At 46.9% G+C, this 20058-nt stretch overlaps 1 protein-coding gene and 1 pseudogene across 1 annotated transcript; both read right to left on the bottom strand.

The window, feature by feature from the left end:
* Window positions 1-337: 337 nt before the first annotated feature.
* Window positions 338-3449, bottom strand: LOC123826268 (ret finger protein-like 4A). Its single transcript, XM_045850256.1, has 2 exons — window positions 3164-3449; window positions 338-903 (listed from the first exon to the last, which is right to left on the bottom strand). Exons 1-2 carry the CDS (start codon window positions 3447-3449, stop codon window positions 338-340), a joined length of 852 nt encoding a protein of 283 aa, XP_045706212.1.
* Window positions 3450-12622: 9173 nt separating this feature from the next.
* LOC123825820 lies at window positions 12623-16431 on the bottom strand (annotated as a pseudogene).
* Window positions 16432-20058: the final 3627 nt, after the last annotated feature.

Here is a 20058-nt window from a genome sequence, read left to right as displayed (position 1 = left end):
GTTTCTTATCACAGAGAAAACCATTCAGTCTGTTGGCTCACATCCTTATTTTTATTTTGTCTACAACCTTCCTGATACATTCAGTGGATCTTTTAGAAAATAAAAAGGAAAACATTTGGCAATTGATGTGAATGTTCAAAAGGTATTTATTGGACAATTACAGAAGGAAGCCCTCCTCAAAACAACCATAACAGGACTTAATATGGGAAGTGGAATTTCCTTATAATTTGTGTTTGGGATTCATAGCTGTCCCATGTTTTTCAGGGCTTTGGGCCAGCAGCGGAGGGGCTGGTGTCCATGGCTGTGGGCACGCAGGGTGCATCTTTACCTGCTGTGCTCAGAGCCCAGCTGCACTGGCCAGGCTGGGGCTGAACCCAGGACAGAGTGTCATGAAATTCCCACGGTCCATCGCTGGAATTCCAGGAGCGAAAAATGGACGGAGGGGCTCTGCCACAGAAATTGGGGGGAACGTAAAAATGTGAGAGCCATCATCCACGTGATAAAAGGAAATGGTCCCCATTTCCAAGTCCAGGAAAACACCCACGCGGTATAAGTGGGTACTGACAATGAGAGCTGTCACTGGTGTGGTGCTGGCCAGGAAGGTGACGTGCTCCCTGCAGCTCACGATCCAGAAGCCATGTTCTGAAGAGAGGATGACGTCCTCCTGCCGAGGAACAGACTCCTTGCAGACGCCCAGGTTCCACTCTCCGCTGGTGCCCACGTCCACCTCCCAGTAGTGCCGGCCCGACATGAGCTGCGGGGAGCCCAGCACACAGGGGGAGATGCTGAACCTCTCAGGACAGGCCCTGCGCTTCTGCTCCACGTACACGCAGCGGACTTGCCGCCGGTCCTCGGAGATGTAGAGGAACTTGTTGGCTGTGTCCACATCCAAGGTCATGTCCACTGTGGAAAGAGAAATAATCTGTCAGCTCTGTCCCCGCCCCTCAGGGCCACCTCAGGGGCCCACGTGGCTCATTCACTTCCTAGTCCTCTACTCCACACTGTGGATTTTCCTGAGGGAACTTCCTGGGTCCCCGATTACATCAGATTTCGTGGACACAACTAGACGGTCATCATTTGAACTGGCCCTTGGTCATGAGAGCCATTCTCTCTACATTAAGCTCTTTGTTTAGTTGATGAAGGAGGTTTCTTCACTTTAGTGTGGACTCCGCATGGAAAAAGAGGCCATGATTGCTGCATGTTTTCAAAATTAGCATACAAATTATCACAGACTCTGCACACCTACCCCTGAACTAGGCATTTCAAAGGATAGAGAATATTGTACTTATTGCAGAGTAAAATTGACATCAAAGCTTTCAGTTTCCTCTCTCTCTCTCTAAATTATATTAAAATTATATATATACATATATAATATATTTACATATAAATATATAAATATATAAATCTGTACATATATTTGTAAATCTATGTGTATGTATGTATTTTTTTCTAACAGTCCTGACATTAGGACTTGTGACACCTTAGCAGGAACCGGGACCGCAGCTCATTGGGGCAGCACCTGGAGGGGCCTGAACGTGGAGCATGGGACCCTGTTCTGTGGGACCACCACCCTCTGACTATAATTCGGGTGCAGAGTTCTGTGTCTAAGGTGACCCCTATATGGGGTTGGCTCAACCTTAGAAAGAAACCTTCCAGAATAATGATTTCTCACTCCCCATTTTTGTTTCTTTTATCTCTATTTTTTTCCTTTTTTAATTTAATTTTTATTTTTTTAATCCTTCCCTGAGGATATGTTTTTAGTGATTTTGCACAGGGAGGAAAGGAGGTGTTGGGAGGAGAGGGACATCCATCACTTGCCTCACTCATGTGAGGCACTCATGTGCCTCACTCATGAGCCCCCTGGCTGGAATCGAACCTGCAACCTTGCAGTATACAGGAATCTCTATAACCAACTGAGCCAGCTCCAGGCCTGTTTAATTTTTAAAACAATTTTTTAAGTTTCAGTTATAGTTGGTGTACAATAGAAAACAATATTAAATGCAACTAGAGTTGAAAACATTAAAAATCATTGATGTTTGCCAGATGGGAGGGGGTTTGGGGCATGAGGTAAAACAGGGGAAGGGATTGGGAAGTACAGATGGGCAGTGACAGAACAGGCCCAGGGTGGTAGTGGGAAGCACAGGGAATACAGTCAGTAATACTGGGGTGATGTGCATGGTGCCAGGTGGGGACTAGGTGATCAAGGGGAAACACTTCTTCAGCTATATGAATATCTAATTACTATGCTGTAATTTTAAACTACTGTAATATTGTGTGGCAACTGTAATTCAAACATCAACTTCACACATATTTAAAAATGAAAATAGTTTACAAACACATTAAAAACAGTGAAGAATCAGGAAGGATGGATTTTAGGGATACAGGCTATGTAACACCCAGCCTTGGATTTCTACTCAATCAATCAAATTTCTACTCCATCAACCTCCAGTTCCAAATGACCACCAGCTACCTATGTGGCTACTGAAAATACTGGATAGTATAGGTCAAGTGATTGACTATGTACTTTTTCTTTTATCTTTTTAAAGATTTCTTTTGTTTTTTATTTTTAGAGAGAGGAGAAGGGATGAAGAAAGAGAGGGAGAGAAACATCAATGTGTGGTTGCCTTTCACAGGCCCCCTACTGGGAACATGGCCCACACCCAAGGCAAGTGCCCTGACTAGTAATAGAACTGGAGAACCTTTGGTTCCTAAGGCTGGCACTGAGTCCACTGAGTCACACCAGGCAGTGCTAAATCTAATATTTTCTTGGATACGGACAGATGGCTCTGACTGTGGGGCTGGTTGAGAGACGTTCTTCCAAGAACAGGATGCTGGTTTTCTTCCTGGTTAGGACATGGGGGCGATTGTGAATTGGGTTCCAGGTCGGGGCCCTTACCAGAGGCAATCCATCCATATTTCTCTCTTGTATCAGTGTTTCTGACCATCTCTCACTTCCTTTCCCCCCCTCTTAAAATAAATAAATAAATAAAATCTTAAAAAAGGAAAGAAAACCTACAGATGGTTTTAATGCAGACTTCCAGGTTGGCACATTGGGAAAGAACGAACATTTCAGGTGCCACAACCCAGGTAAAGCACCTTGACTGGAGGGCTTTGACAAGTGGCTGTTTTCCATGGGGTGGGGTCTGGTGGCCCCAGACCTCACCTTGGAACCTCCGCATCCTCGGGTTCATCCTCAGGATGGCTCTCAGCTGGGGCTCCAGCACCCAGACCTCTGACACCAGCCTGGCCAGCTGGCGATTGGGCCTGATGTCACTCTTCTGAGAAACCTCAGGGCAGGTGAAACACACAGTCCCTTGTCCCCTGGGGTTTCTCGGCAGTGAGTTGACACACTTGAGGCAGCAGATGAACCCACATTTCAGGCTCACGGGGTCTTCCATGTAGGACCGGCAAACATAGCAACTGCTTATGTCTTTAAAATGTTTGGCCATGCCCCCTGTGTGGGGAAAGAGAGAGGTCGTTAGAACATCATGCGTGACAAGGATTTAATGGTCCAGGGACTCCACCCTATTCTGTGAATAGCGACCTGCACTCACCACTCCCAGGCAATGAAGATGCAATCCAAGTATAAACATCAATAGCTCATGGCCCGGAATTTCTGATTTTGAAATGCTAGTTAGCATGAAGACAAGCTTCATCCTGGGGCTGTAAGTTAGGGGGTGAGATGGTCTCTACTCGTGAATTTTTTTTTCAATCCTCAGCCAAGGACAGGTTTTTATTGGTTTTAGAGACAGAGAGGAAGTGGAGTGAGGGAGAGAGGGAGACACACACACACACACACACAGAGAGAGAGAGAGAGAGAGAGAGAGAGAGAGAGAGAGAGAGAGAGAGAGAGAGAGAGAGAGAGAGAGAGAGATCGGTTGCTTTTTGTACACACCCTGAGTGGAGCTCAACCATCAACTCTCAGTAATATGGGATGACGATCAAGCCAACTCAGCCACATCCTCTAGTCTGGAGTGGCTATTGAGCCTGTGGGATAGGTCTTATCCACCTTGAAAGATGTTGAGCATAAGATATACCCTTGAATTTGAAGACATCACAGGACAGGAGAATATAAGCCACCTCCCAAAGAACTTCTGAAATTGATGAGATGTTGAATCACTGCCTTCTGCCAGTTATAATGAAAGGCTTGTTTTTTTTGTTGTTGTTGTTTTCTTTTTTACTTTGTATATGTGTCTTGTAGAAAATGAGGTTAGCCCTGGCTGGGGAACTCACTTGGTTAGAGCATTGTCCTGATACCCCAAGGTTCAGGTTCAGTCTTAGATCAGGGCTCAGAGAAGAAATAACCAGTGAATTCAATGAGATCATAACAAATTCATGCTTCTTTCTCTTTCACATCAATAAGTTAAAAAAATACTTTAAAAAAACCCCTCATTTACAATGATGTCTCTGTGTGACTTTATATCCAGTGGACAGTGCTGGTTGAGACCCAGAAGTCCTACAACTGCCCCAGATGAGTGTGGCTCAGACCCACAGCAGAACCTGAGAGGCAGAGTAAGTTAGTGGCTGACATTCCACTCACCACCTGGCAGGGTCCACCCATCTCGGATCTGACTTAGCATAAAGACAATCATGTTATTTCTGCTACCTGGTGTTAAACATCTAAGTTCTGCCCACTCTTCCCATCAAAGACAATTCATCCCTAGGTGTCCACCCCATTCCTGGCACTGAGCTGGCCTCAGTCAGCACTTGCTGAACCTTTTGTAGAAACAGGAAAGTCAAAACCATGGACTCACCTCTGGTGCACTAGGTCCTCTTCTGGTCTCCAGCTGCTTCCCCTGTTGACTCAGCTCTGGAGTGAGGTGGACCAGCAAGCCCCTTTTATCAGGGAGGCCCTCCTCCCACCTACCTCACTTCCTGTCTGTGCCACTCATTCCAATCAGATTTCCACCCAGGTAATGAGATTTTCTCACCCCACAAACAGGTTACCGGGGGTGGGGGGGCGGGGAAAGGACGTAATTTTGTATGAAAATTATTTTTAAATGAATGTGAACAAAATACTGACATGTAATCATTGTAAATTAGATCCTGAATATCATTTCTGGTCCTCTCTTGGGAAATGAATATAAAAAATGACAAAATTTTCTCTCTCAATCTAAAAATGTGATCCTTTGGAATGTTGGTGACTGATTTGCCTAAACATGTTTGGAATCACTGGATTGTGGATTGCAGTTGCATCATCTGAGAAACACCAGGCCTCACACTACCTTGTTTTTTTTAATTTTTAATTTTTTAACTATTTTTATTGTTCATATTATTACCAGTGTCCCATTTCCCCCTTTTGGGCACTTTGCCCCTGGCCTCACCTCCCTGCCCTCTGGGCATCTGCAGGCTATTGTCCTTGTCTCTGGGCTAATGTCTTTACCTTGTTCCATCCCCTCCCCTCCTTCCCTCTTCCAGCTGTCAGTCTATTCCATATGTCCATGCCTCTGTCCATTTCTGAGGTGTCAAACTGATTTCACCGGGGCCACCTCAGCATTGTGGTTTCCTACAAAGAGCTGATAATGATTTCAGAACTGTACAGATGTAACGACTCCTTAACTAGGGGCAAGGACCTCAGCACTGCCGCCAGGTAGAAACAAGGTGCCGGGCCACGTAAAAGAAGGTAGAGCGCGGATTTGGCCTCAGAGCTTTGTGTTTGCCACCTGTGGTCTATTTTGTTCATTAGATTCTACAGATAAGTGAGATCAGATGGTGTTGTAGCCCCCTACTGGCCCTTTAAACCTCTTTTGTGCCCTGACTGGTGAGGCTCTGTTGGTTTGGTGTCATCCTGCAAAGAAAAAGGATGCCGGTTGGATCCCTGGTCACAGAGAGAGGTAACTGATGGACGTGTCTCTCTCACATCGATGTTTCTCTCCCTTTCTCCCTCCCTTCCCCTCTGTCTGAAAAATAAAAACAGAAACATTAATGCCCCCTTTTTTGTTATGTACGTAGTATTTTAAGAATGTTATGTTTGTTTTATTTTGTTAATTTTTAAAAATATATTTTATTGATTATGCTATTAGAGTTGTCCCCTTTTTTCTTCCTTTTATTCCCCTCCACCCGTATCTGCCCCACCATCATTCTCCTACCTTAGTTTACATCCATGGGTCATACATAGAAGTTCTTTGGCTTCTCCATTCCCTGTAGTATTCTTAACCTCCCCCTCTCTATTTTGTACCTACCATTTATGCTTCTTATTCCCTGTGCCTTTTCCCCTACTCTCCCCATAGCAACCGATCCCCTCCACACTGATAAACCTCCATGTGATCTCCATTTCTGTCATTCTGTTCCTGTTCTAGTTGTTTACTTAGTTTGTTTTTGTTTTTGTTTTTTAGGTTCAATGGTTGATAGTTGTGAATTTCTTATCATTTTACTGTTGATGTTTTTGATCATCTTCTTTTTCTTCAATTAGTCCCTTTAACATTTCCTATAATAAGGGCTTGGTGATGGTGAACTCCTTTAACTTGATGTTATCTGGGAAGCACTTTATCTGCCCTTCCATTCTAAATGATAGCTTTGCTGGATAGAGTGATCTTGGATTTAGATCCCTGTCTTTCATGACTTCCAATACTTCATTCCAGCACTTTCTTTTCTGCAATTTTTTTTCGAGAAATCAGCTGATAGTCTTATGGGAACTCCTTTGTAAGTAACAGTCTCCTGTTCTCTTGCAGTTTTAAGATGATCTCCTTATCTTTAATCTTGGGTAATGTAATTATGCTGTGCCTTGGTGCTTTTTTGGGTCCAGCTTCTTTGAGACTCTCTGAGCTTCGTGGACTTCCTGAAAGTCCATTTCCTTTGCCAGATTAGGGAAGTTTTCCTTCATTATGTTTTTAGATAAGTTTCCAGTTTCTCTTTCTCTTCTCCTTCTGGCACACTTATTCGTTGGATGTTGGGACAGTTAATGTTATCCCAGAGGTTCCTAAGCCTGTCCTCATTTTCTGAATTCTTGTTTCTTTATTCTGCTTCATGATTGAATGTTTATGTCTTCCTTCTGCTGCAAATGACTGATTTAACTCCCTATTTTCCTCCCTTCATTATTGGTTCCCTGTACACCTTCCTTTATTTCACTTTTCATAACCTTCAGTTCTTCTTCTATTTTGCAACCATACTCAATCATTTCTGTGAGCATCCTGATTACCAGTGCTTTGAACTGTGTATCTGATAGGTTGGCTATCTCTTCATTGCTTAGTTCTATTTTTGGAGTTTGATGTTTTTGTTCCTTTGGGTCATATATTTTCATCTGGGCTCACTTGTTAAATAGTAAAGATTGGAGCCTTGGGTACTTGCTAGGGCGGGGAACTGTCCCCCCCACCCCCATCACTGTGTTGTGGCCCTGCATGTGGGGGAGGGGTCCAAGAGGGAACAGTGCTGTTTGCTCAGCTCTTGTCCCACGTTCAGTCACTTCCCCCGCTTCCCTTAAGCGAATTGGGCAATTCAGGTGCTGATTCCCAGGTTGAGGGGGGGGGTTGTGTACATTCTGGTACCCCGTAGGTCTCCCCCAAAAACTCTCCTGTGAGGCTGGGAGTTTCTCCCACCATTACCACAACTCTCACAGGTTTTAGAGTCAGAGGTTTTGAGGCTTTATTTCCCCACACTGGAATCCTGGGTTGCTCGGTCTATCTCACTCCCCAGTCATTCCTCCTGCTTTATCCACATGCAAATGTGGGACTCCTGCTCCTCCAGTCCCAGCCCCACAGTCTTGCAGGGAGTCCTCTCTGCCAGGCTGCCTATCTCTGCCCCTCGCTAAGGTCTGGATGGATATTTCTTCTTTAACTCCTTCCTTGTTGGAATTCCATACAGTTCGATTTTCTGGCAGTTCTGGTTATTTTTTGTTTTTAAATTTGTTGTTTTCCTTCTTTTGGTTGTGGGAGGAGGCAAACTGTATCTACCTACACCTCCATCTTGGCCAGACAACTCTTTTCTCCATTAGCTGATTCTTTTTTTAGACTTTTTAAAAAACTAATTTCAGAGAAAGGCAGAGGGAGGGAGAGAAAGAGAGAGAAAGAGAGATTAGTTGTTCCACTCATTTACATTCACTGGTTGATTCTTGTATGTGCCCTGACCTTTGATGAAATCCACAACCTTGGCATATGGGGACGACAGTCTAAACAATTGAACTTCCTAGCCAGGGCCTAAAGCATTTTTTAATAAAGGGATCCTAGTGTCTTTTTCTTTTCTTTTTTTACAGTGGTCACACCATATTATAGGAGTGTTAGGTGTATAGCAGTGATTAGATATGTATATAATTTACAAAGAGATCCCCCCATTAGGTCTAATTACCACCTGGCACCAGGCAGAGCTATTACAATGTTACCGAGTATATTCCCTTGGTTGTCCTTTACATCCCTGTGACTGCTCTGTAACTACCAATCTGTACTTTTTAATCCCTTCACCTTTTCCACCCAGCCCCACAAACCTCCTCTCATCCAGTGATCAACAATTTGTGTGACACCCAACAGAATCTTGTCTTTTTTTTTCTTTACCTGGTGGAGAAAAAGAAAAAACAACTCTGTAATTCTAATTTGTGGCCAACAGGTTCATTTGGAAGATGGTGATTGGTTCTTGCAGATGGAGGGGGAATCCCCGAGTTTCTTTACTTCAGATATGATACAAAATATCCTCATATTTTGTATTCAAAATATCCTCATATTTTGTATTGCTTCCTTTCATTGTTTTTACATTTAATCCTCACCTGAGGACAAGTTTTGTTGACTTTAGAGAGAGGGAAGGAGAGAGAGAGTGTGAGACATGGAGGGAACATGGATGTGAGAGAGGAAAGTTGATCATTTGCCTCTTACACACACCTGACTGGAGATCGAACCAGCAACCTGGCTATGTGCCCTGGCCAGCGATCCAACACCCCAACTTTTGCTTTGAGGGACAATGCTCCAACCAACTGAACCATCTGCCAGGGCTCTAAGTATTCTTTATGATTATTTTAATTACCTTTGCCCAGAAGGTGAGGGGAAATGATAACATTTATAGCCAAGAACCTAATGGTGTTCTGGTCTTTGGGAGGACAGAAAAGCCTGTGTTACAGAGTTCATCCTATGCCCAGGGCCACAGACGCAGAAGGCGGGCCCTGGATGGTGGGGGTAGCGTCAGAGCCGGCGGATGTGTGGAAGGACTTTTTCTTTAGTGTGGACCTGCACAACCCTTCCCTCCTGTCCCCCATGGTGACCTCTGAGGGAGGCCTGGACTTGGCCCTCAAGCCCCTTTCAGTATTGGCCTGTCTTGGTCCCTCTGGGTGGCTGTAACAAATTTCCATCTACCAGGTGACTTGGAGGCAACACTGTGTGTGGCTCACAGTTCTGGAGGCTGTGAGTCCTGGATCTAGGCTCCTGCATGGCCACGTACAGGTGGGGGCCTTCCTGTGTTGTCAATTCATAGGAGGGGAAGGACAAGACGTCTCTCTGGAGCCTCTTCTCTAAGAAATGCATCCCACTCACAACGGCTCTGCTCTCATGATCTGAGCACCTACCAGGGCCCCACCTCTTAGAACATGTGTGGGGTTTATCATCAATTGTTTAAAAAGCAATTTATTAATATATTTTACAGAAAATGAGGGAACGAAAGAGACAGAGATGGGAAGAGAGAAAAGAGGCAGACAGACAGACAGGCAGAGAGACATTGGTTGGTTGTTGAACTTATTCATGCATCCGGGATCCAATCCACATCCAACCGAGCTACCGGCTAGGGCTGGGGGTTATAAATTCTGCACATGGGTTTATGGACACAAACATACAGACCACAGTATGGCCCAAGGTGCATTCAGTCCACTGTATTTCCAAATGTGAAGCACACTGTTGAGTTACTGAGGAAGGAATTGTGTGATTCATGATTGTATTAAAAAAAACAACCCATATATTAGTTATTTTCATAACATGCACCAATTCTGGCAGACTTTGAAAATAATGGGACTTCATCTCATTCCAAATTCTTTTTCCTTCCCTGCTGCCTCAGGTTAGGAGGGGGACAGAGAGGCATCCCCATTCAATGAGAGACAGAAACATGAGAGACACTCACACACACAGAAACCACATGGGAGGGTGACTACATCCTGGCAGAACTTCCTGAGAGGCCGGCACCTCCTGCAGGGGAATTTGAAAGAGGACAAGTGTATGTGGGGGTCACTGAAGGGCAGACACTTCTCTGTGTTCTTCTGTCTGTAGCTGTGTGTGTATCTGTCATTGGATCTCATTTCATGATCCGGGATTTTTCAGTCAGAACCGAATACTGCATGGCAATTCACACTCCTGTCCTCACACCCTACCATAAACCTGGGAAGTCTCAGAAAAGTGGAATTTTGTTCAGGGTGGAGGAGCTCCATGGCTCCTGCCATACAAGGCTGTACCCAGGTTGCAAGGGACCAACCCCTTTCTCTCACTAACTGGGACTCCGGGGCATAAGGACCTGCAGGGATCCTCCTGAGTCTGGCCTCACCTGAAACACCCCCAGCACTTCCCCATCTCCCACCTGCCCAGCCCAGGCAGGAGGGGCAGCTCAGGACCAGGCAGGCTCAGCACAGTTTCACCCAGGGTGCTGCCCACCCACAGGTCCCAGTCCCTCCTGGGCTGAACCCTCCTGGTTCTGCCCTGAGAGTGGATGGAGGGGCCCCCTTACCTGGCTGGTCTGAGCTCCACAGCTCTGTGCAGGGATTCCTCAGGAAGGGTGGCTCCTGACCCCAATTACAGGGACAGGATGTGTGGTTCTGACCTCCCCACACAGATGCCACTATCATGTCATCTGTCCTGTCAGTGTCACCATCTGGGTGAGGATCCTGGGGTGTCTCTAAATTACAGCAACTTGTACTGTGCAGATCCCCCTCAAGCACATCTGGTGATTGGGGACAGTGATGGTCAGTACTGAGATGCCCTGAGGAGCAGCAGGGAGGAGGCAGAGAAAGTGTCCCCTCTTCCCTGAGGAGGAGCTGAGCTTAAAGTCACATGTCACTGGGATGCAGGGACATCTGGGCCAGGAGCTCATGTCATGGTGTTTCCCACTGGCCCCTTTCCTTCAACTCCTTTTCTTCTCAGTACCCCATCCCCATGTCCCTCACACTGTCATCCCTGTGATCCAGGCTGGTCTCCCGGTGGATTCTAGTCCCACAGCTCTTGCTGCTAACACCTCAGGTCCGGTCTGTGGCTTTTCCTGAAACAGAGTGAGCCCCCCAATATCCCACATAGAAATCCTTTTATGTTTTGATTAGAAAATATCGGGGACCATTAAGCTTCAGAAATCACTCAGGGGGTAATCCCAGAGAGCGTGCATTCTGAGATTTTCATTATGTTGACCTGAGAGCCACTTTCTCAATCTTCTGCTTGACTTTACCCCACAGTAGAGAAAATGCTGTGCCTTTCACATCATATGACAACATATGAATGATTTTCCCCACCCTGGGCCCTACCACATCACAGAATTGTGTGGTTCAAAATCTTTCTGAGATCAGGATGGCTTGTGGGCTTGTCAAAATCTACTCGAATTTCTCAAAAACTACTGACAGAATGTTGGGCATGATGTCCAAGTTAGCACCTTTTTAAACTTAAAATATTTTATTTTTCTTTTCTTTTTATCTTTTTATCAATATTTATTCCCACATTCCCTTTCCACCTGTACCAACCCTTGCCCCCATATTATTACATGTTGTCTGTGTCCATGAGTTAAAACATATATATACATATTAAACATGTGTATAGCTTATTCAGTAATATCCCCTGATAATTCTAGCTTCAATCTGACACCACACATAATTATGATAATATTATTGGCTATTTTCCCTAAGCTGTACTTTACACTCTAAAATAAATGTTGAGGACAGATATGGGACAACCAGCACATTGTCATTGACTTGGGTAGAAATTATAAGAGGAGCTACGGAGGGTGAGTGTAGAAGTGGTGAAGAGCACAGCAGGAGAATCTCAGAATATCTCCCAATAAATTCCTAATGAATGACAAACACCAAATGCTGAATGTATGACAGGGACACCGGACTGTCACCAACCTGGGGAGTCACCAGGATGAACATCCCCACTGTTGGGACAGGGAGGTACAGAGTCCAGTCCTTGTTGTTTCCTCTTCCGCAGTCCTTGCTCCCTTGGTGGCCTCATCCATGCTCACAGCTTTAATGTCATTCTCATAGCATCACCTGCATACCTATGTCTCGAGCGCAGACATTTCTCCTCAAGGTCCCCACACTCATCTGTCCAACCCGAAATCTCATTGGTGTGTCTAACAGACATCTCACCTTGACCTTCTCTTCAGCTGAAAGCTTGAAATGCCCACCCTTCCCCCACACATACTCCTGCCAGAGTCTTCTCCCTCTCTGCTGATATAACTCCATCTTTCTGCTGGCACAGTACAAATGTGGGGTGTCCTCCTTGACTCCTTTCCCACACCCCAGATTGAATCATTAGGGAATGCTGTGAAATCCATCTTTGAAATGCATTCAGTGTCCAGTCCCTTCCCACTGTTTCCACCACTCACAGCCCCATCAGAACACCCAGCACCTGCAGCCTGGAACCCTGGGAGCTTCCCCACACCTTTCCCTCTTGCCTCGCTGGTCCCTTGTCTCCTGATTCTGTTCTCAGCCCAGCAGCCAGACTGACCCTGTGGTCCGAGGGCTCTATTTTGAGGAGGATCTCTTAAAGGAAGCCACTAAGGAATTCCGCTCCTTGGCCTTGAACTTCCAGGACTCAGCATCTGCAGAATGAGATCAGTGTCTGCAGTGGATTAAGGACAGTGGATGCTGGAATAGTTCCTGCTTTAAGCAGGTGTCCTCACCTTCAGATTGGTCAGCTCTCTGATCCCACATTGACACCCTTGAGATCTACAAGTTGGGGGCCTGGAAGCTTAGGGTAACTTCTAGGCTACAAAGAGGCACTCCATTAGAATCTGGGGACTCAACCAGCCATGGCCAGAAGCTCCAAAAGGTACATTCAGATGTGTGGGAAGGAACCCTTAATTGCCCATGGGGCACAGGTGGTCACAGAGAACATCACTGGGGAGTCCTGTGGTCCCCTTGTCATATGGCACATGGTCTGTCCCTCCTGGGTTGTCTCCACACCTGATGGTAAGTGTATGAACTTAAAGTGACTAGAACAGCTTAACAAATGATGTGAAGGTGTAGAATAACACCTACCAGAAACAACATGCCTTGGAGCTTATATCACTAATCTTAAAATAATGCAGGGATGTTGAGATGATTAAATGATGTTCTGATGTTGGGTGTAGAAACAGCAGACGGGGAACCTTAGAGTCCCAAGGGGAGGCTGCAGTGACTATTTTAGCACCAAGTCCTGGAGAAAGCAGCTCTGTCACTCTGGAAAGAAAGTTATTGTGAACAAATTCAGGTCAGTCTCAGAAGTGTTACATTCTCCCACAGACACCACATGCTCCAAATGTCCCACTAAGAGAATTCCCAAAATCCCAGTTGTGTCCCTGTTCCCAATGCCCCCCACTTTCTGCCCTGAGGGTCTCACCATCAGGAGCTGTGAGAGACACATCAGAGCCCTGGGCACTGTCGTTGCCTGGGGGAGACACAACAGCAGAGTTACAGGGTCGGGGGGAGTCCCCTCCACAGACTCCAGCCCACACTCTCCCAAGGCTCCTAGACGTCACCTCCCCAACAACCAGACTTACAGTCAGCCTGAGTGTAGCTCTTCTTGCCCCTGTCTGTGGAAAGGAAAGTTTCTGTGAGAAGTCGTGGGTAGGCTGGGTCCCATGACACTAAAAAAAAAACAAAACCCATACTCGGGAGCACAGGGAAGGTTCCAGACCTGCAATTAAACACTCACGTTAGGATCAGGAATGACAGGGAAAGTACATGTGTGGGGACTGGACCTACCACCACTCGGGACAACTGTCCTGAGCAGGGACCTTCCCGTCTGGACTCTGACAGCTGGAAATTGGTCCCTATCGCTAGAACCATCATGTGATAAATGTGTCCCAGACTTTCCCACAGGCCTCATTAAAGAGTCAGTGTTAGCAAATAGGCCCCCAGATGGACAAGCACCTGTGTGGGGGATATGATGTCCATTAAGGAGGCAGAGCACACTTCCACCTGGGCTTGACCCTCTAGGGGGGACAGGAAAACTCAGCCCCTGCCCCTTGCCCACCTGAGCACTTCCTCCTCCACAGCACAGCTCCAGTGACCACAGCTCCAAGGAGACCCAGGGCAGCAGCGATGCCCACAATGGTGATGTTGGTCTGAGGAGGGTGGTCTGTGAGGGGAAGGTGAGAGGTCAACCTCAGGCCTGAGTCCTGAGCCCTGCTCAGGGACACCCTGAGGAGAGGCTCTGTGCCCACACCCCCCTCCTCACCCCATCTCAGGGTCAGGGGCTCAGGCAGCCCCTGGTGCTGCACATGGCACGTGTATCTCTGCTCCTCTCCAGGGGGCACGACCACAGCTGCCCACTTCTGGAAGGTCCCGTCCCCCTCAGGCCTGGTGTCCACCAGCTCCATGCCCTGGGTCAAGTCCTCCCCTTCATGCTGCCAGGTCAGGCTGATGTCAGCAGGGTAGAAGCCCAGGGCCCAGCACCTCAGGGTGACCTCGTGGTCAGAGATGGGGTGGTGGGTCACATGTGTCTTTGGAGGGTCTGAGGGGAGGGTGAGAAAATTCGAGAACTCTGCATGGTCATGGGATACTCCAGCAGTGCTCATGTGACCACCCTGAGAGTGGACAGTGGGGGTGGGGGAAGGGAGTGCACCACCCAGACACCAGCCTGGACAGAGACATGGGGGATAATCTCCTATTTCTTGGAAAGTTCTAGAATCAGGGTGAGAGCCCAGGGTAGGATTATGCAGGACTCTAAGAGGAGACACAGACTTAGGTGGATGCTGAGTGGCTGAAAAAGCCAGAGTCAGGCTTCCAGAGAACATCTCAGCCTGAGAACTAGGGAGAGTGGCTTGGTGCACCAGGTGCTGGAGGGTGTGAGGCAAGGGTGTCAAACTCATTTTCACTAGAGGCCACATCAACCTTGTGGTTGCCTTCGAAGGGCTGAATGTAATTTCGACTCCTTAACAGTTACGGAGTAGTGGCATTTATACAGTCCTAAAATTATTTTTGGCCGTTTGAAGGCAATGTTGAGGCTGATGTGGCCCCTGGTGAAAATGAGTTTGACACCCCTAATAAGGGAACTGCTGTGGGGTGTTTCAGGGAGAGGCTGGGTCCCTTACTGTCCTTTAGAGAAAGCTGGGCCCGTGGGTGAGTCACAGAACAAGGAAACCTGGGGAACCCTTCCCTCTCTGGACCTTGAGGGGAATTGTGACACTGCCCCATTTCCCTCCTCTCCTTGTAGGAAGCCCTCCCAGCCCACAGATCCCCTCCTAGGGGAGGCCCCGCATTTTGGTACCTGCTCGGAGCAGCGTCTCCTTCCCCTTCTCCAGGAACAGGTGAAGCCAGCACAGGCAAGTGTCCTCCAGGAAGACCCATTCCTCCATATATTCGTCCTGCAGGAAATTGCGCTGTACGGTGATCTGGGATGGTCTTTTTTGGCCTCGGTCGAAGATCGCAGGTCCAAGTTCAGGATGAAGGATTCGGTGCCATCGTAGGCGTACTGACCGTACCCGCTGAGGAAGCGTGGGTAGGACCCCACAACGCAGCCCGTCATTTCCTGCAAGGTGTGAGACCCTGACCCCGCCCTAAAGGTAGCCCAGTCCACTTGTTCCCCCTGGAGGACAGATGTGCCCCCCACGCGAGCAGCAGAGACCCGTCCCACGGGGCTTAAACGTAAACTGAGTGGAAGTAAGAATGGGTTGGGAACCCCTGAGCTCCTCCCGGCATGGTGGCAGGGCGCATCCCGGAGATTCGAAGGGATTCTTGCCTGTCCGTGGGGCATGGGGGTAATGCCTAGACCTGGGCTCACATGGCTCACCTTCCTGGCTCTGGTTGTAGTGGGCGCGCAGGTTGGTCAGCTTTGCTCGGGCAGCCTGTTCGTAGTGCTTGCAGAGCCTCGTCAGCTCCTCCCAGAAGTCTGGATCCTCCTGCTCCACCCACTGCTGCTCCGCCCACCGCACCCGGGACTGCACTCCCTCGGGTGCGGGGGTGTCGCTGTCGAACCACAAAATCTGCGTGTCGTCCACGTGACAATGTATTGAGTCCGGACAGGAAAGTGGTGAAATATCTCAGGGAGTGTGGGCCTGGGGACGGGGAGGACGTGCGTCCTCGGGTACTTGTCGGGGGGGGTAGCAGCAGGTGGCCCAGGAAACAGAAAAGGATTCGGTGGTTGAGAGGAGAGGTGGGTGCGGTGGGTGTGGAGGGTGGGGGTCTGGAGTCTGGGGTTTTGGGGTGCGCTGTCCTGGGTCCTCAGCTCCTGCCGGTCCCCTTCCCTCCTTGCCCTGCAGAGGCCTTCCCGGGACCCCGCACTCACTGGTCCAGGTCTGGGTAAGCGCCAGTGCCCCGGAGAGCAGCAGAAGCACAGGTCGGGGCCCCATGACCCAGACCCCGAGCGTCTAAGGAGAAAGAACTCGGGTACTACGTGAGGACTTCATACTCGAAACCACGGTGACACCGACTGGATCGTGCAGAGTTGGGACATACAAACCAGAATCACAGCAGAACGTCAGGAGTATCCAGGCAGAAGGACCTGTGAGAAGGAGAAGGGAAACCCCGAGGAGAAGGGCACACCCCAACACTGAGAGTCCCCGCCCCAGACTCGGTCCTCAGGCTGAGACCCTGAGAGCCTGGCTTGGGGACCCGGGAATCTGCCCCAACCCTCCTCCTGCACGGAGAGCTCTGTGCTGCTGTCTCCCTGAGTCCCCGCCCACGTGCTGTTCTATTAAACGATTCCCAAACATTTTGGTGTCAGACCATTTATACAGTCTTAGAAAATAGGGACGACCCCCAAAATAATTTCGTTTATGTGGGTTATAGCTATCAATAGCTTAGCAATATAAGGAGTAAAATAATTTGAAAAATTAATTCATTGGGAGTAATATTGAGTGATATGTTAAGAGAAACTATTTTCATGAAAAATAACCATTCCCGAAATAAATGAGGTAGTGAGAAAAGTGGATCTGCTTAAGTTTTACTTTTTTGCAAGTCTCAGTGCTTGTCTGTATCATTACAAGTGTGATATATTTTCATATTTGCTCCTTCATTTAATCTGTTATTTTGGTGGCAATATGTGAAGAAATATACAGCCCGAGAAATATGTAGGAGGAGCATTTTTAATTACTTTTTTAGATAAGTGTGGATATTCAGCTTTGATTGTACCCTAAAGCTACACAAGTGGTAGTTCCTGAAAAACTCTTTGCAAAGTGGAACCTGAAACACCAACATTGAGTATTTCCTATTCTGGTACATTGCTTGAGTGGCTCTTGTACTGATGCAGGATTATTTAAAGTGATGCATTGTTTCACTAAGTGATAGAGATCTCCCAGTGTTCATGCATTTAATGACACATCATCAAAAATCACATTTGTTAACATTACCACAGACCCCACTGGAGATGGTTGTCAGCTCTGGGAAGCTGTCTGGCTGCTGTGGGGAGACACATGTTTGCCAGAATCCTGGTTTTCCCCTGAGAGCTTCCATTCCATCCAGACAACAAGTGCTGTCAGGTGTCAATTGCCCATTGACTTTCCTTGAGGGAGAAGCTCATGTTCATTTGAGAGAGTGTTCGCCAGTTCACCACACCTCAGTCATCACAGGTTCTGTGTCTCTCCTTCTCTTAAGTGAACTTGCTGTTCTATGAAGAAGCGGTTGACTCAGCTCTCACAGGTCAGTTTCCTGGGCTCATGGTACTTAGGAATGTATGTAGCAGAAGTGTGTTTGTGCACTTTCCTGGTCATCATAGCAGTTATGTTTTTCTTCATTCATTCTCCATTCTGCATTTATTCTTCATTCTCTATTATTCTCTATTTTTATTACAGGTAGTTAAGAAATCAATCCATTTGTATAATGAATTCAAGACAAAATTATCTTCTTTTTAAAAGTTTTTTAAATTTTTCATTTACTATTGATGACCAATATTATATTAATTTCTGTACAACTCTGCTGTCTTCATTTGTCTATGAGGGTCTTAGATGTACACTACACTCAAAATACAGCATATTCAAGAAAGATTACTTAATATCTGCTTACAAGTACAGTGTGCAGACATTAACCAAAATGTGATATAATGCCCTAAATTTTTTAAATGATCAGAAATGCTCCTCACTGGACTTGGTCCTTGTGCACATTGCTTTGGGACCCTTGGTGTCGTTTTTGTGAACCTGGAGACATCAGCAGGCACACTCATCTTTATTAATTCAAGAAATAAATATGTGCGAGCACAACATGTATCACATTCCTGTAGGCCCCACACATAATTAAAAAGTTGTAAAGAGGAAGATGTAAATGTTGGAGTTCCAACTTAGATTCCTTACCAATTTGTCTTCCTCCTCTTCCCCCCAGAATTCAAGCAATTCTGTTTCCCTTCACCCTTGGATGCCTCTCCCTAGATGAAAATATATATGAAGTTTCTACAATTGTGGAATGAAAAATTCTCTAAGACCAAAAGATGAAAAACCATGAAGGAAAACATAAAACTTTCTTACATGAACCACACACTCTGGAGATACAAACTCATGCCCATAACCAAACTCAAAGATGCATAAAAATGTTGTCAGAGGAAGGTAAGGTATGTCAGTGTTCTTCCGCCAAAGACCCGGAGGAGTGCCTGGGGCAGACAGCCTGCTGTGTGTATCTCTCCTGGGAGTGGGATTGCACCCCCCAGGGATATGGGCAGATTCGAGGGACCGGGGAAGATAGGACATGCCCTAGAAGTCGGCTCTGGATGGCTACCTCAGGAGGATCTGTGGGTGCAGGATCCTCTGTAGATTGGCATTGTGAGGACTTGCGGGCAAGTCTGTGATTGGCATCTCAGGAAATACTTAGGGATGCAGAGGACTGAAGCGAGGGTGAGAGGGGTGATATGAAAGACATTGCCTTCCCTTCTGTTTGTCGGGCCCGGGAGCTGCTTGGTAGTGTGTGAGCTGCATGGTGCCTCCTTTCTGTCTGCGCTGAGACAACATGCAGCGTGGTGTTGTTTTGTCTCCTGTCTCCGTGGTCTCAGGATGTCCTTGTCTGATGCTGATGTTCTGTGAGAGCACGAATGTCCAACCGTCTATCTGTTTGGCAAAGATGAAGGAACATGATAGGCATTTCACCTGGAGGGGAGAGAACACATTCTGTATAAAGGTTGAAGGGATTGAAAACCGGGACAAAACTCCTGAAGGATGCTTTTGTAAAAGGTCTCAGTAACTTAAATGTGTTTACATATTGACACAGAAATTCTTTTTTTTAGGAATTTGTCCTAAGAATATAATTACACATACTTCAAAAATATATATTCAGAGATGTTTCTTGTGTTGTGGTTTTATAAGAGGAAAAGGATGGAATGTCTCTAAATGCTCCAATCAACAGAATGATGGTAACTATGGACAGAGGACTGCTTAATGTGTCTCAGGCAGTAACACTATGGGATCTACATAGAAGGTCAAGTATAAATCCACTGGGCACTCAATATGGTATCCTTGTGGGGTACAGAGGAATGGAGAATCACAGAAGTTCAGGGGTGGGGAAGGTGTGGTGAACACAAGTTGTTTTCTCTTAGATCTTTGATGACTCTCTTTCACTGGGTCCCTTAGCAGCTGTGGTCACCAGACAGGCCTGGGCCTGAGTGGTTCTGCCTCAGGTCAGCCTGTGGTGTGTGGTGTGTGGTATGTGGTTTGTGGTGAGTGGCATGTGGATGCTTGACTTCCTCTGGATAAGATTTCATAACAGAAATCCAAGGATTTTGAAAGTATGTTTATTAAAGCTGGGGACAGTGATGCTAAGAAACCACTTAGGGTAGAAGAGAGAGTCTAGACAGAGCTGCTTTCAGCTCACTGGGAAGTAAAGTTCAGGGACATAGAAGTGAGCCAAGGCCAGGCTGTTGTCAGCTTACTGGATAGTCAGGGGAAAAGGGGGGGGGGCCTTAAAGTCAGGATGGGGGATAAGCCTGAGACAAGCTGTCAATGACCACTGCTCCCCTGGCTGATAATCTCAAGGGCACCTTAGAGCTCAGGAGAGAAAAA

This window comes from Phyllostomus hastatus, unplaced genomic scaffold (genome assembly GCF_019186645.2).
Source record: "Phyllostomus hastatus isolate PE091 unplaced genomic scaffold, TTU_PhHast_1.1 phas_contig_133, whole genome shotgun sequence".
NCBI classification, from domain to species: Eukaryota; Metazoa; Chordata; class Mammalia; order Chiroptera; family Phyllostomidae; genus Phyllostomus; species Phyllostomus hastatus.
Note: the sequence above shows the minus strand (reverse complement) of the source record. Positions and strands in the feature narration are given on the sequence as shown.